Source organism: Lepidochelys kempii, chromosome 3, assembly GCF_965140285.1.
Source record: "Lepidochelys kempii isolate rLepKem1 chromosome 3, rLepKem1.hap1, whole genome shotgun sequence".
NCBI lineage: Eukaryota > Metazoa > Chordata > Testudines > Cheloniidae > Lepidochelys > Lepidochelys kempii.
Genome location: NC_136382.1, coordinates 204303250 through 204317782, shown reverse-complemented (window position 1 = coordinate 204317782; position 14533 = coordinate 204303250). Strand labels below are relative to the sequence as shown.

Genomic DNA, 14533 nt, shown 5'->3' with positions numbered 1-14533 from the left:
CTACCAGTCCTGTGAAATGCTGCAAGACATCATCATGATGGCATAAGACCTGCTATGACCATATCTTATTATAGGTCCACGTCTTACAAGTTGGTACAGTTGGCATCCCTTCCCCACCTAACTTTCCTTTCTCTTCTGTCTCATTAACTCTAATTGTATTGTGATAAACTCAAGAAATTATTGTATCCAGTCCTCTGAAGGAAGGTGGCTGTGCTTGAGAGAAAGGTGCAAAAACCATGGAGGGTAAAGTGTGTGTGTGGAAGAAACCTCATAGAAGGATTATTTAAATAAATACCCTTATTGATTTTTTTTTAAAAAAAAATCAATGTCTTTAATGGATGAATTGGTTTCTATAATAAATTCTTCTAATTACAAATAAAGCATATGATGTATTGATGTAGATATTTATCTTTGGGTTAATTACTAATGCGAAGTGTATCTGATTAGCGTTTGATGACAGCTCTCCTTTTGTCCAGAAGATTCAAGCATTTGAAAAGTTTTTTACACGTCACATTGAACTTTATGATAAGGTAAGACACCCACAACTGTTGCTACAATAGCATAATAGATCTGTATATATTTTCTTTGTCTATATTTCAACTACAATATCTCAAGAATAATATTAATCAAAACCTTTTGTTTTATCTCCGTGAAATGTGTTCTATAACTTGAAATGTTTTGTAGGATGAAATAGAGAGAAAAGGGAGTATTCTTGTGGATTACAAAGAGCTGATACAAGATAAAGAGTTAATTGAATTGATACCAAGTATATCTACTGATATAAGGGATATGCCTCAGAAAATATTGGACTGCATGGGTTTGGCAATACATCAGGTAAATATGGACTCCAAATAGATGTTAAGTAGTAGGATGTATTTGTGTAATTATGGCTTGTACTTTAAGTTTTAATCCACATTTATACAGAAGACCAGTGCTCACTGTTAGAAGGGTTTTTAACCAGAAACAAACGTATAATTATTACAACTACAAAAGTTTCAATTGGTGTCTTTAAACTCTTTATTAAATTTAGAAATAGTGACTTTTTAAATACTTAGTTTATTCTTAAAGGTTGATAGTTTTGAAGTGTGCGGCTTTCAAAAGATGATGTGAACCCCAAGTACATTTTGCAGGATTGAGGCCTTCATTTTTAAAGATTAAACAGTTTAATTTAATGCATCAAGTTTCCTGGGCCAAAAATTTTACCTAATTTACAATTGTTATGTGTAGCAGTAGAAGAAGTAAGTCCTCCAAATATTAAATATATAGGTTTTCTGACTTATAACAATCTACTGCTTCACTGAAAAACAAGCAAACAAAAAACCCTCTTCCTCTCTCCACCATTTTTGTGCATCTTACAAAATCATATCTTGATAATACTTTGGGTTTAGTGAGCTATACCTCATAATTTTTTTTTATTCCCATTTTTTAAAATGGGACACGGAGTCACAGATGTTTAAGTACTTGTTCAAAGTCACACAGGAAGTTCATAGGAAAATGGTGAATAGACCCTAGATCTCCTGGCTCTCAGTCCTTTGCTTTAAAAAGGCTAGCCACCTTACGCTGGTTCTGCAGTAGCAGCAAATATACTCACAGATCTGCTGAGATTAATGGTATCCATACATGCACATAGTTTAGAATTCGAGGTTACTCTGTGCAGTAGCCAAGAAAAAAAGGTATCAAGTATTTTCAGAGGTGAAATATAAGTAACAGTGAGCCTATAGTCCTCAGGCCTGTAAGATATTCAGCTTAGCTAAACAAGGCCTGAGGCCTGAAACCGGTTGGCATGATTAGTTGACCGGAAGATAGATAACCGTGTACTAGTAAAGTGTAAGATTACAGTGAAAGATGTGTTAAGTGCTGATGTTCTGGAAACTATGCAGCAATAGACTGAAAAATATGCTGCAATGTGCCATTTAATACTGCAAGATGCCAGATAGTAACATTTTGCAGGATTCTGTTATAATCTCAAGTTGCTGTGATATCCCATTGGCATAGATGTTAAGGAGAAAAAGGGGAGCTAAAGGCATAGCCAATGAGAAACGGAACACCTCTAAATTAGTGGGGTGTGAAAGTATGGATAAGGAGAAGGGAGCTGGAACCTATATGCATATGTATGAACCTCAGCAGGCATAAGCATAACTCAGAATGAAGAGGTGTTGCCTCGCCTGTGTGCTGGGAGTAGATGCATTGGGTGATGCCAAGATGACAGACACAGGGGATTATCACGATGAGGAGGAGGAGGAGGAGGAAGATGATTGGCACTCTAGGATCTCCCAGTGGGAGATGTGAGCAATGTAAATCTTAGAGCTAAACACTTTTGCGCTATCTACTATCATATTTCAGTGTTATGGGATTGTTTATCTGCTTAGTGGATTTGTTAATGAAGGGACTTGTGACAAATTGGAATGATTTCTCATGTGGTTTTAGGGTCTCTTATTTTAGTGATGCAGATAATATTCCTGATGCTGTAGTCCTCAGGAGACCAAACCTTTTTTGACTGCAATCAGAGATTAATCAATCAATCGCCAATCCATTGATAAGGCTACAATGCGTTACTTTTTTTTTATTAAAAACAAAGATGTTAATTTAAGATCCATGTGAAATATGAAAGGAAAATCTGTGGTTGTCAAATGGAAAAGCGCAAAAGCAGTAAAATAATCCCATTGGTTGGGCTTAATAGTCAATGAGACCTTCTGCAGAGTTGTGTAGAGGTTTAAAACTGCAGGATAAGGTAGCAAAACTCAACTGCAAATGAACTATTAGGCCACACCCAGAAAGGAGAGCAGCATGTTAAAAGAGAACACCGTAAAAACTCCCACTTCAACAAATACTATTACCCATTCCTTGAAGCTGGTTCTTCCGAGCCTGTGTTTATTTTTTCTTGTCTATCTAGGTATTAACTAAGGACCTGGAAAGGTATGCAGCTGAACTTCAGGAACAAGAAGGATTACCAATTGATGAAGAACCTATAATAAATGTGCCACATATTCATGCAAGGTAAAGGATGTTCTGTGTTAATTTGAAAGATTTATTTGCCCAGAGAAAGTAAGAAACTCTCATGGAAAATTGCCATTAAATGTTGATCCTTTCTGTGCTGCAAGACTGAAATATGTGTTAAACCGTGGCTGGGGTTTACTGTGTTATTACAGGGTCCCCATATATGGTAGTTTCTATAGAGTAAATGAAACCTAAGAGTGTTTGCTATGTATGTGTGTGTATGCTATGTATTCTCTTTATAGTTTGGGAATTCTGAACATTAGAATTTGACTGGGCAGCCTTCACTTCCTCTTAGGGTAATAGGAGTTAATGGTTGTGTCATGTATTCTGGGGAGAGGTTAGATTTGCAATAAAACATTAGATTTGTCTTCTGTTGATAAAACCTTTCCTCTGGCTGTATCTCTTTTCGTGTTTAGTACATACATGCATATTTGATAACAAGATTTTTTGTTCTTTAAAGGTAATGAGTTTTAAAGTTGTGTGGTAACCTTTTTATGTAGGGTGTACAACTATGACCCGTTGACTCAACTGAAGAATGTTCGGGCTAATTGTTATGGGAAGTATGTTGCCCTGCGTGGCACTGTCGTGCGTGTCAGCAACATTAAGCCTCTATGCACCAAGATGGCCTTTATATGCAGCACATGTGGGTATATTCAGAGTTTTCCTCTGCCTGATGGAAAATATTCCCTTCCCACAAAGGTAATTTAAAATACTTTTATCTTAAAATCTTCCTCCCCTTTGCTATCTCCTGTATTTGGAAACTGTCAACACGTGTGGTGTTTAGATTTTAAAAAGTAGTTTATAGGATTTAAAGAGGGATGAAATGGATTTAATACTTCAGCAAAGTTAGAATAAGTTACTGACCCACAAAAATCACTGTATATCCCAATGTTACTGTACGTCTTCATCATATGAGGTAGGTATTTAAAAAAAAAAAGTTTCCTTGATTTTTGGGTACCACTAAAATGGAAAACCAAAAGTATAGAAACTTCCACAAATCTAAAAGAATTCCTCTCTTCTCCTCTCCCTGAACCCATTCCCACCCCATTTTAGAAAGGGCTAGTCAGTGTTCTGACTGTATTTAGCAATTTTATCTAGGACTGGAGTTGGCTGGAAAATGTAAATCCCTTCCTGTGAAAAATTTGAAATGTTTCATGGGGGGAAGGTTTGTCCCAAATTGGGATGAAAAGTAAATATTTGAAATATTTTTGCGGAAATGAAATTTTTCTGGAAAATCCCTTTCAGGACTACCAAACAGACTTTTTTCACTTTGCTGGCTGCCTACCACAGGCTTGCTGGCTGGCTGGCGAGCTGCCCAGGAGCTGGCCAGCTGCAGAGCCTGAGTAGCCCATGGGTGTGTCTACACTGCAAAACAAAAAACCAAACACCTGCGGCAGTGATTCTCAGAGCCCGGGTCTACGGACTTTGGCTCACTGAACTTGTACTGTGGTGCTAAAAATAGCCAGGTAGACAGTCATGCTTGGGCTGGAGCTCAGCCTCTGAAACCCAGGGAGGAGTGGTGGGTTTCAGAGCCTGAGCTCCAGCCTGAGCCAGAATGCCTACATAGCTATTTTGAGTGCCACAATGCCAATCTGAGTCTGCAGACCTGAGCTCTAAGATTTGCTGCTGTGAGGTTTTGTTTGTTTTGGCTGTGAAGACATACCACATTCACCAGCTCCATGAGGTGTCTGCCACGCTGTCAAGGAACTAAGGAGCAGCGGGTGGGCAGGTTTCCTGGAAACCATGCACTTGGTTTCTGTCTAAAGTTTCGATGGAACCAACATGTTTGCATAGAACATTTTGATTTTGTTGAATCAGCATTTTCCAACAGAAAACTTTTGACCAGCTCTCTCCAGGATTTTATATTTGTTTTGTTGTTCTTCCTACCTTGATCTAAGACCCCATAAGACACATATACAAAATAATAATGAGGTAACTGTCTAGTATTATTATTATGTGACCAAGTGCAAAGTTTTCTCCTCTGAAGGGACCTGAAAATAAAAATAACAGACACAAAAGATGCCGTATTAACATTGTGGTTTTTTTTTTCTAGTGCCTAGGAGTTAAGATTGGCTCTGGTCCGGTTCTGTTCAATATCTTCATCAATGATTTAAATAATGGCATAGAGAGTACACTTATAAAGCTTGTGGATGATACCAAGCTGGGAGGGGTTGCAAGTGCTCTGGAGGATAGGATTAGAATTCAAAATGATCTGGACAAACTGGAGAAATGATCTGAAGTAAATAGGATGAAATTCAATAAGGACAAATGCAAAGTACTCCCTTGAGGAAGGAACAATCAGTTGCACACATACAAAATGGGAAATGACTGCCCAGGAAGGAGTACTGCGGAAAGGGATCTGGGGGTCATAGTGGATCACAAGCTAAATATAAGTCGACAGTGTAACGCTGTTGCAAAAAAACCATACATAATTCTGGGATGTATTAGCAGGAGTGTTGTAAGCAAGACACGAGAAGTAATTCTTCTGCTCCACTCCGCGCTGATTAGGCCTCATTTGGAGTATTGTGTCCAGTTCTGGGCGCCACATTTCAGGAAAGAGGTGGACAAATTGGAGAGAGTCCAGAGAAGAGCAACAAAAATGATTAAAGGTCTAGAAAACATGAGCTATGAGGGAAGATTGAAAAAATTGGGTTTGTTTAGTCTGGAGAAGAGAAGACTGAGAGGGGACACAATGATAACATTTCAAGTATATAAAAGGTTGTTACAAAGAGGAGGGAGGAAAAATTGTTCTTCTTAACTTCTGAGGATAGGACAAGAAGCAGTGGGCTTACATTGTAGCAAAGGCGGTTTAGGTTGGACATTAGGAAAAACTTCCTTACTGTCAGCGTGGTTAAGAACTGGAATAAATTGCCTAGGGAGATTGTGGAATCTCCATCATTGGGGATTTTTAAGAGCAAGTTGGACAAACACCTGTCAGGGATAATAATACTTGGTCTAGATAATACTTAGTCCTGCCTTGAGTGCAGGGGACTGGACTAGATGACCTCTCGAGGTCCTTTCCAGTTCTATGATTCATGATTCTAACCCTGATCTATACCCATTAAAGTTGTATCTGAAATGAAGGAGAAACGTGGAAAAAAGAGGATGGCGGGAATTCTAATGCTAGGTGTTTAAACGACTATGTGATAGTTTTCTGTTAATTATACCCATGCCAGTTGGTATCCCTAATCTAAGCTTAACTGAAGGTTTTCTTTTTATATGCTACTAATGAGCTGCACACAGAGTACTGTTGTTTTTCAAAATCAAATAAGGCACCTTAAACTATTGTAATAAAGAGAATAATTTTCTTTATCAGTCCTGATCACGAATTAATACTGTTACAGTGTCCTCTGCCTGAGTGCCATGGACGATCGTTCGCCGCAGATAGAAGCTCTCCTTTAACAATTACGGTGGATTGGCAGTCTATTAAGTAAGCAACTTTAAAGTGTCTGATCCTTTCACAAACAAATTTAGTTTAACAGGTTTGAGAGGATATCACATTACTAAAGCAAATGTGCATTTTTATTCATATTATCCATTGTGTAAAAAGAAGCACTGATCAAAAGAATATGCTACAAAATAATTGTTTCACCAAAGCACTATTCCATATTATATATTGTCCCTACTCCGTATAATAAGTTCATTGAAATTCTTCTTATCTTGACTATGGCTTCGCTGTGAACTGTTTCAGGTCATGCTATGAACATGATTGCATCCATTCTATAAATGTGATCACATCCATTATAAAGTACCTTCTGTAATGAATGAGTTGTAAGGAAAACATCACAGTAGTTGGCTAGCAGGGTGCTGTTACATGACACCTGTCAACTGAGAAAGTTGAATGAGTTGTATTGAATTTTAGTGTCAAAATCTTGGTTTAAAGTTTTATTGAAAAAACACAAGCTAACCTGAACAGGAATAAAGTACAGATATTTAAATTGTTTCCCTATTTTTCTGCTCTCTACATCAATCAAGTAAATAGCTCACAATTTAAGGTATCTGTGGCAGGGATTGGCTTTGACTATTTGTACAAGAATAGAAAAAATTGGGCCTTTAGGTATTACTGCAGTAGAAATAAATAATATAAATGTCAAGTGTTCCTTCTAGTCTAAACTAATCAAAACTATTTCTGAAATTGATTTTTTACAATTTTTTTAGAACAGATGTAAAGTTAAGTAGCACAGTATTTGGAAAAGCTCTTCGGCCCTATTCCAGCAAGGCTGAATTTTTGCATTTGTGGGTTGACTTCAGTGGGGACTACTCCAGAGGGTGAAATCCTAGCCTCATTGAAGTGAATGGGAGTTTTACCATTGACTTCAGAGGGGCCAGAATTTCTCTGTGTGTGTGTGTGTGTGTATATATATATATATATATATAAGTCTTTGCAGAATTGGTGTCCTAATTTGTTTGCATTGTGGGTTTGGGGCTTTTTTGGTACAGTACCTCCATTGTTAGACAACTTCTGTGGTAATCTGACAGGTGGATGTTATCAGGGGGACTGAGTAACTGGATATCCTGTGCCTTCCTAATATCAGTATAGTGTCTCAGAAGTCATATTTTATACTTGCCGTAACCCTGCCTTCTTTTAAAGTAACACATTTTAAAAGAATGTAACCTGTTTATAGTAAACTACAAAAACTACAGCAATGTTAAGGGTCTGACTTAGACCTATGAAGTAAAACAAAATATTTGATTATTTTACTACTATAAAAATAGACTGAAAATGTCACCTTGTTGCTCAGCAACAGATCTGCTCCCTATGTATAATCAGTCCTACCTGTTCACTTCGGTGACTAAAATAAATTCTTCCTTGTTCAGGCTCTCTATTCTTATGCTTTAGCTCTGCTGTGAAGTTGAAAAGATAGGATCAGACCTGTCAATCACCAGGCAAGGGGCTATGTCTCTCCTTCAGGAACACAACACAACTGACAGTACAGACTGCCTCCTAATAGTAGCCAGAGGTGGTTCCCAGATCTCCTGCTTTACTTGAAATACAGAGTATAGGAAATGCTTCAAAAGATTCAAATTTGGTTCCAAAATGACCCTTCTGCTTGTCTCAGCTGGTAATCTTTGTGGGCTCTCTTTCAGGGCACAGGAAGTTTGCTCCACTTTTTTCCAGGAGCTGGTCTCTTCCCCATCCCAAGCAAGAAAAAGCCTCACATGCAGCTCCTCTGCAGCCTTTGCTCTAGGGAGCCACTTTTTGCCTGCCTGCTTTGGCTTCCAGCCTCAGCCATACTGCTGGGACTGATAGGTGCATTTCCTATTAGTATGCAGCACCTGTGTTCTGGGATGCAGTACTCTTTCACAAGCTAATGTGCTCCAAACCTACTTGTGAAAGGGGGCTATCTCCTATGCAGTTGCTGAGCCTGAAAGCAGACTCGAAAGGTATGTCTACACAGCAAATAAAAACCTGCAGCTGGCCTGTGCTATTTGACTCTGGCTCGTGGGGTTGGGCTGGGGGGCTGTTTCATTGCTGTGTAGACTTCTGGGCTTGGGTTGGAACCTGAGCTCTGGGACCTTCCCACCTCTCAGGAAAAGTGCAACTGTGCTGGTGCATCTGCAGAGGGTGATAGCAACTACTGTAAGGCTTAGGGGGTGTTATGCCCTCAAGGTTTACCCAGCCATTCTGTGACTTTACTGCTGCCCTCCTGAAGGAGTAAGGGGTTGGGAGCAAGTCATAATTAAGACTTATGGATTGGGGGATGGAGGAGCAATGACGTATAAAAATTGCTTTTCTCCCCTCTGTTCTCCCCCAAAAGCTGAAATTAGGGGGAGCTGGCTCCTGCATTTAGAAGGATGTGTATTTAATTTTGAAGGTTATAAAATGAATATTCCACATGATAGATAAAGACTGGGGGAAAAGAATATTTAAAGGATGGATATATATATTTATAAATAAATGTAAACATATTTAGAAGGGAAAGAAAATTCACTGAAGCAAGTAGAAAAGGAGGACTTGTGGCACCTTAGAGACTAACCAATTTATTTGAGCATAAGCTTTCGTGAGCTACAGCTCACTTCATCGGATGCATACTGTGGAAAATACAGAAGATCCACAGTATGCATCCGATGAAGTGAGCTGTAGCTCACGAAAGCTTATGCTCAAATATATTGGTTAGTCTCTAAGGTGCCACAAGTCCTCCTTTTCTTTTTGCGAATACAGACTAACACGGCTGTTACTCTGAAAACTGAAGCAAGTGTAACACTCATTTCTATGTTGGAAAGTATAGAAGAGCTACAGTAGCCTACAGTGCAAATTATCATTTATTATTTGTATTTTGGTAGCATGTGGAGGCTGCAATCAGGAAAAACATCAGGGTTTGTCCACATAAAGCTGTGATGGTAGGAAAACCAACATGGCTGTTTTGTAACCCAAGATTATGCTTGACTACTACCGTAAAACTGGCAAAATTCATAAAATTATAACCCTGATTTCTCTCTCTGATAATCACCTCCAAAATTCTCCCTTTAGGATGATGTTTGCTTTGTCGTCGCTCTAATATGGACTTTTTTGAACACTTGACCCAATTGCTGTAAACCCTTTTTTAAGTTAGAGGATGAAAATAAAACACAATATTAGTGTCATCAGCATTTCCCTGCTCACCTCATGCAGATTACTGAAAACATTTTTACAGTTTGAATTTACATGTAATTGGACCTCACTGAGTTGTAGAATTGACAGTTTTAATCTAGAGTTCATAAAGTTAGGGGTCTTTGGAAATATGCTTTGAAGTATTTGCAGAAGAAAAATTGAAGTACTTATTAAGTCTCTGGTCCTGGAAACACTTAAAACTTTTGGAATTTCCTGATTTTCTTTTAACAGCACTATTTCCAATGTTATCAGTCTGTCTTCTCCCTTCTCACCAAATCAAAAATGATTGCTTTGAAGCATAAATGTGAGGACTTTTATATAAGAACTTAAACAGAAACACTGCAGACTGGTCTTTGATATGCTGTTTGTATTTTAGGGTTCAGGAACTCATGTCAGATGATCAGCGAGAAGCAGGTCGAATTCCTCGCACAATAGAATGTGAGCTGATTCAGGATCTTGTAGACAGCTGTGTCCCAGGAGATATGGTCACGATCACAGGAATTGTTAAGGTGTCAAACACCGAAGAAGGTACAGTACATCTGGGTTGAATTTTTTCTTATCGCCTTCTGAATCTTGCACAATGCTAAACAAAAGCTTACTCTTTGTTCTCTAGTTACTGATTTTTCTCTCAAAGCCTAAAGTATCACTTATTCGTTGCATTTTTTTTTTTTTTTTTAGAAATAAGTGAAATGTATAGGGGAAAGCTGTTGAACAGATAAGGCTCTGTAGTGAAAAAGAGAGAGGACAAAATACGCAACTGGGAGGAGAGCAGTGTACACCTTAACATCCCCTGACCTTAACTGACTCTTGTGCAGTCGGCAGTGTGTGTGTCTTGTAGCAGCACTCGTGCTCTGTTAAGGATGAGGAACTGTGTCTCAACTATCAGTACAGGCTTCTCATGTTCTAGAAAGTCAGTTGGATAGAAAGATCTTCTGTCCAGAGTAAAGCAAACAAGGTGTTCAGATGGATTCCATTTTCCAGATTTGTTTCTAGAATAGTCTTATGACGCTTTTTATCTTTCATTTGAAGGGGGTGGTTATCAAGGTTATTTAAATAAATAAATAAATAAATAAAAAATATTAAGGGACCTGTTATGGCTGCACATTCTTTCATGGCTTGCTTCTCTCTGCTTGAAGAAACCTTACAAATGCTGTTAATTGAGAATGTTACAAAGAATTGTCATGATCAGTTGGTGAACCATGGTGCTTTATAACTGATCAGTAATTTTCTGTTAAAAATTAAACGCTATCTGTATCTTTAACATTTTTTCTATGTTTTCTGCTACAAGATTTTTATTTTAAAAAATTGTTTTAAGAATAAAATAGTGTATTTGTTTAATTTTATAGTAGATCAGGCTAAAGACACTTAGAATGTTCAGAGAGGCACAATGCTCTCTGTTTCCAAGGTTAAAATTTCGAATAGAATAAAATTGATCTTGCATTTCATTCAGGCCCTGATCAAGCGAATCACTTGAGTATGTGCTGAACTTTTAGTAAATTAAACAACATTCTTTTCCCTTTTATAAAGCTCTGAATCTCAATGTGTCACCAGAAGCTTTTTCTGGCTTTTTATCAGGCTTTGAGGAAGCAGTTGTTCAAAATAGTTTCCCCTAAATTATTCAAGGAATATATCTTCTAGTATTCAGGAACTGTGATCATGGGTTAGACATTTTAATTTGCTATATGTTATCATTACTAATATGTCCCAAGTTTTAATTAGCACATGGATTTTAAAATTTCTGAATTATTTTAATCACTACCTGTGCATAACTCCAATACTTAGATAAAAACATGGCTTCCTATTTTTGATTTTTTGATCGTCTTTGTAATCTAACAGGAGCATCTAGGAACAAAAATGACAAATGTATGTTCCTGTTGTACATTGAGGCAAACTCTGTCAGCAACGGTAAAGGACAAAAAGTAATGAATTCTGAAGATGGGACTAATCACCGAGTATGCATGGAGTTTTCACTTAAAGATCTTTATGCTGTTCAAGAGATTCAAGCTGAGGAAAATCTTTTCAAGCTAATTGTCAAGTATGTTGTCTCTCACACCTCTAGCAATTTAGATATAAAAGCACCACAGCTTTTCCCTTCTGGTACTTTCAAGTGTGTGGTTCATTATTTGCTATCCTACATCTTGATCCCTCCGAAGCAGTCAATCTGGGACAAGTAACTTAAATGAAGTACACCCTTGTGTACTTGTGCCTATATCCCTCTTTTAGTCCAAGGGTGGGAGGTGAAGTCAATCAAATATATTTATAGTTTTAACTAGTTGTTGAACTTTCATTTGCCCCGGAATATAAATATTGTACTTCAAAAGAACACTGTTCTTAAAATAAGTGCATACACATGTTCACTCCTGTGGTATCTCTTTCCTTCTGCCTTTCTTCTTTCCCCTGTTTTTCAACTGCTACACTCTTTATTTTTAGATGTCTGAGACCATTGCCTCAGCAGCTTGCACATCTTGCATGGTTCTTTTCTATGCTCTGCCTATGGAGCAGCACTGGGGGAGGGGACAGGAGAGCCAAGCCGCGGACATGAAACAGACCATGCAGTACCACTGGAGGATTCCAGGATGCTGCAGCTAAACCCGTGGAATACAAGACCTCGTTCATACTCCAGCACAGTTGAGCAATAGACTTATGATGATTAAAAGTAGTTCTGTTCCAGATATGAGTGGGTTCAGCAACCACGGTGTAACAGGTTCTCATTTGTGTGTGTACAGATTTCAGTGGAGTACTGCTCTCTATGATGACAAGCATGCTTAAGTGTCCAGAAATTTCAAGAACTTTGACAGAGCATTTAAAAAAAAAACCCAACAACCCTGGTTTTGCTGGGAATTAGACAAGAAAGTGAATTTCTATGGAACTTGTTGCAGTAGAGAAACTAGTTTTGTAATTGAGATGGGACAAATGGTAATAAGAGATTTCTATTAATCACATACTAATGTCAGATGTCTTGGGTTTTTCAGCTCACTTTGTCCTACTATCTATGGCCATGAGGTAAGTAATTTTAGAACTTTGCTTTCATTCTAAATTCAAACTTCCATTACAAATTTGCCTCAGTAAACTTCCAAGACCTTTTAAAGGTTGGCGAGGTGGAAAAAATGAATTTCTTTTTTAAAAGTTTATTTTTGCATAAACTGTTTTTTCTTTTTCCTGTGTCAAAACACCCATAGAAACCCCCAAATGAGAAATAAGTAGTGCATTGGGTAATGGTGGGAGTTCAGTCCCTTGGAACTTTTTTTTTCTTCTACAGTACACAATGTTTTCTTTCTGTGTCTTAATTTACTATGAAGCAATTGTTAGTAATGGTAGCTGTTGTCTAATGCTGACTAGCATTTGTATGTACCATTATAGATTGTAAAGGCAGGTTTGGCACTGGCATTGTTTGGAGGATGCCAAAAATATGTGGATGACAAAAACAGAATTCCAGTGCGAGGAGACCCTCATCTTCTGGTGGTTGGAGATCCTGGATTAGGAAAGAGTCAAATGTTGCAAGTATGGGTTCATTTACTACTATTAAACTTAGCTAATGGAGAGAGAATGCATTTTTCCCTTTAACTCTAAACCTTTCTATTTAGTCTTTTGCTTACACACAACCATTCGTTCAGTGAGAGACTGTCCCTTTGTATATAATTTAGAAAGTCTCCCTTTAAAGTATATAATTTACTAAACCCCACATTTTTGTCCCTAGTTGTTGTGAATTCTGACTAAAACGAACACTCACATTTTTCTCCTTTTGTCATACTCTCATTTAGACATTCACTGTTCAACATGAGTAGTTCTCCAGATAATTGCACAACCGTTCTGTTCTGTGATATGTATTTTATATTTATCTCGAAAGGGGTCTCATTTTATTTTCATTTGTCACAATGACATCGATAAGTTCGCAAGTGGTGACTTGAGTACAGCAGCCAGTATAACTCATGCAAATTGAATATCTGTCACTTCTATGGTATGCTTTTATGTAATGAATGAGGGCAAGGATGGTCCTGTGGTTGAGACACAGAACTGAGAGTTGGGAAGTCTGGATTTTATTCTTGGTTCTGCCTTTGATGCCCTGTGTGACCTTGGGAGAATCACTTGAGAGGTTTTAAATGGCACAAACAACAGTTAGGCATCTAGCTCTCAGTGACCTCCAATATTAATTTAATTGAAAATCTCCCTCTTAATCTCTTTGTCTCAGTTTCCACATCTGCAAATGGGGAATAAAATACGTAGTTTGCAACAATTATTTTATTGAGTTTGAGTACACCCGTGGTAAAAAGAGCTGTGAGATATTTGGACAGAAGGTCCCATAGAATCACAAAGTATTATTGTTGGAGTTACTTTTTGAGGAATAGTCATATTCAGAACGCCCAGCCTATTGTGATAACAAGGTCATGGGCTATATCTGAGACCTTTTGGTAAATCTACTGACAGTATTTTTGAGTGACACACAGGTCCTAATGACATTGCTTCAGTGGTTATCTAAGAGGAGTTAGTCTGATTATTGCTACATTCATTTAGAATTCTCATATTTCTAAGGTGCTTTTGCAGATTTTTAAAATGTGCATTATTGATATCATTTCATGTTTTTCATAACATGTCACTGTCAGGAAATTGCGTTAAGATGGAAAAGCAGTAATTTTAAGTACTATTGCCAGGAAAAAGTCATTTTCTGTGGGACTGATAATATGCACTTAATTTACTTTCTAAAGTGTATGACCTCAGTTACTATCTGGCATAAATCTCTCATGAGAGAGAAGAATCATGATAGAAAAGCAGAATAAAAGGAAAACATTGTGTTGACCGAGAAATCCAGAAAACAGGTAGATAATGTGTGAATCTTTAAAATTAGAACATGTGAGTGATAGAGGTAGAATTCAAAGAAGGAACTAAAGGAGAGGTAATTATAACGGAATACATGTTTCTTTGCTCCCCTCTCCCGGTGTCCTTCTC

The 14533-nt window shown here is 37.7% G+C and overlaps 1 protein-coding gene across 3 annotated transcripts in view; it reads left to right on the top strand.

Moving 5' to 3' along the window:
* MCM8 (minichromosome maintenance 8 homologous recombination repair factor) overlaps positions 1–14533 on the top strand; it is a 35226-nt gene that overhangs the window by 6783 nt on the left and 13910 nt on the right. For all 3 annotated transcript variants that reach the window (XM_073339677.2, XM_073339675.2, XM_073339676.2), the window contains exons 5-13: positions 448–530; positions 685–834; positions 2894–2997; positions 3498–3696; positions 6342–6427; positions 9966–10117; positions 11426–11624; positions 12562–12592; positions 12950–13090. In XM_073339677.2, coding sequence (XP_073195778.1) covers positions 448–530; positions 685–834; positions 2894–2997; positions 3498–3696; positions 6342–6427; positions 9966–10117; positions 11426–11624; positions 12562–12592; positions 12950–13090 — 1145 coding nt within the window. The remainder of the gene's footprint in view (positions 1–447; positions 531–684; positions 835–2893; positions 2998–3497; positions 3697–6341; positions 6428–9965; positions 10118–11425; positions 11625–12561; positions 12593–12949; positions 13091–14533) is intronic.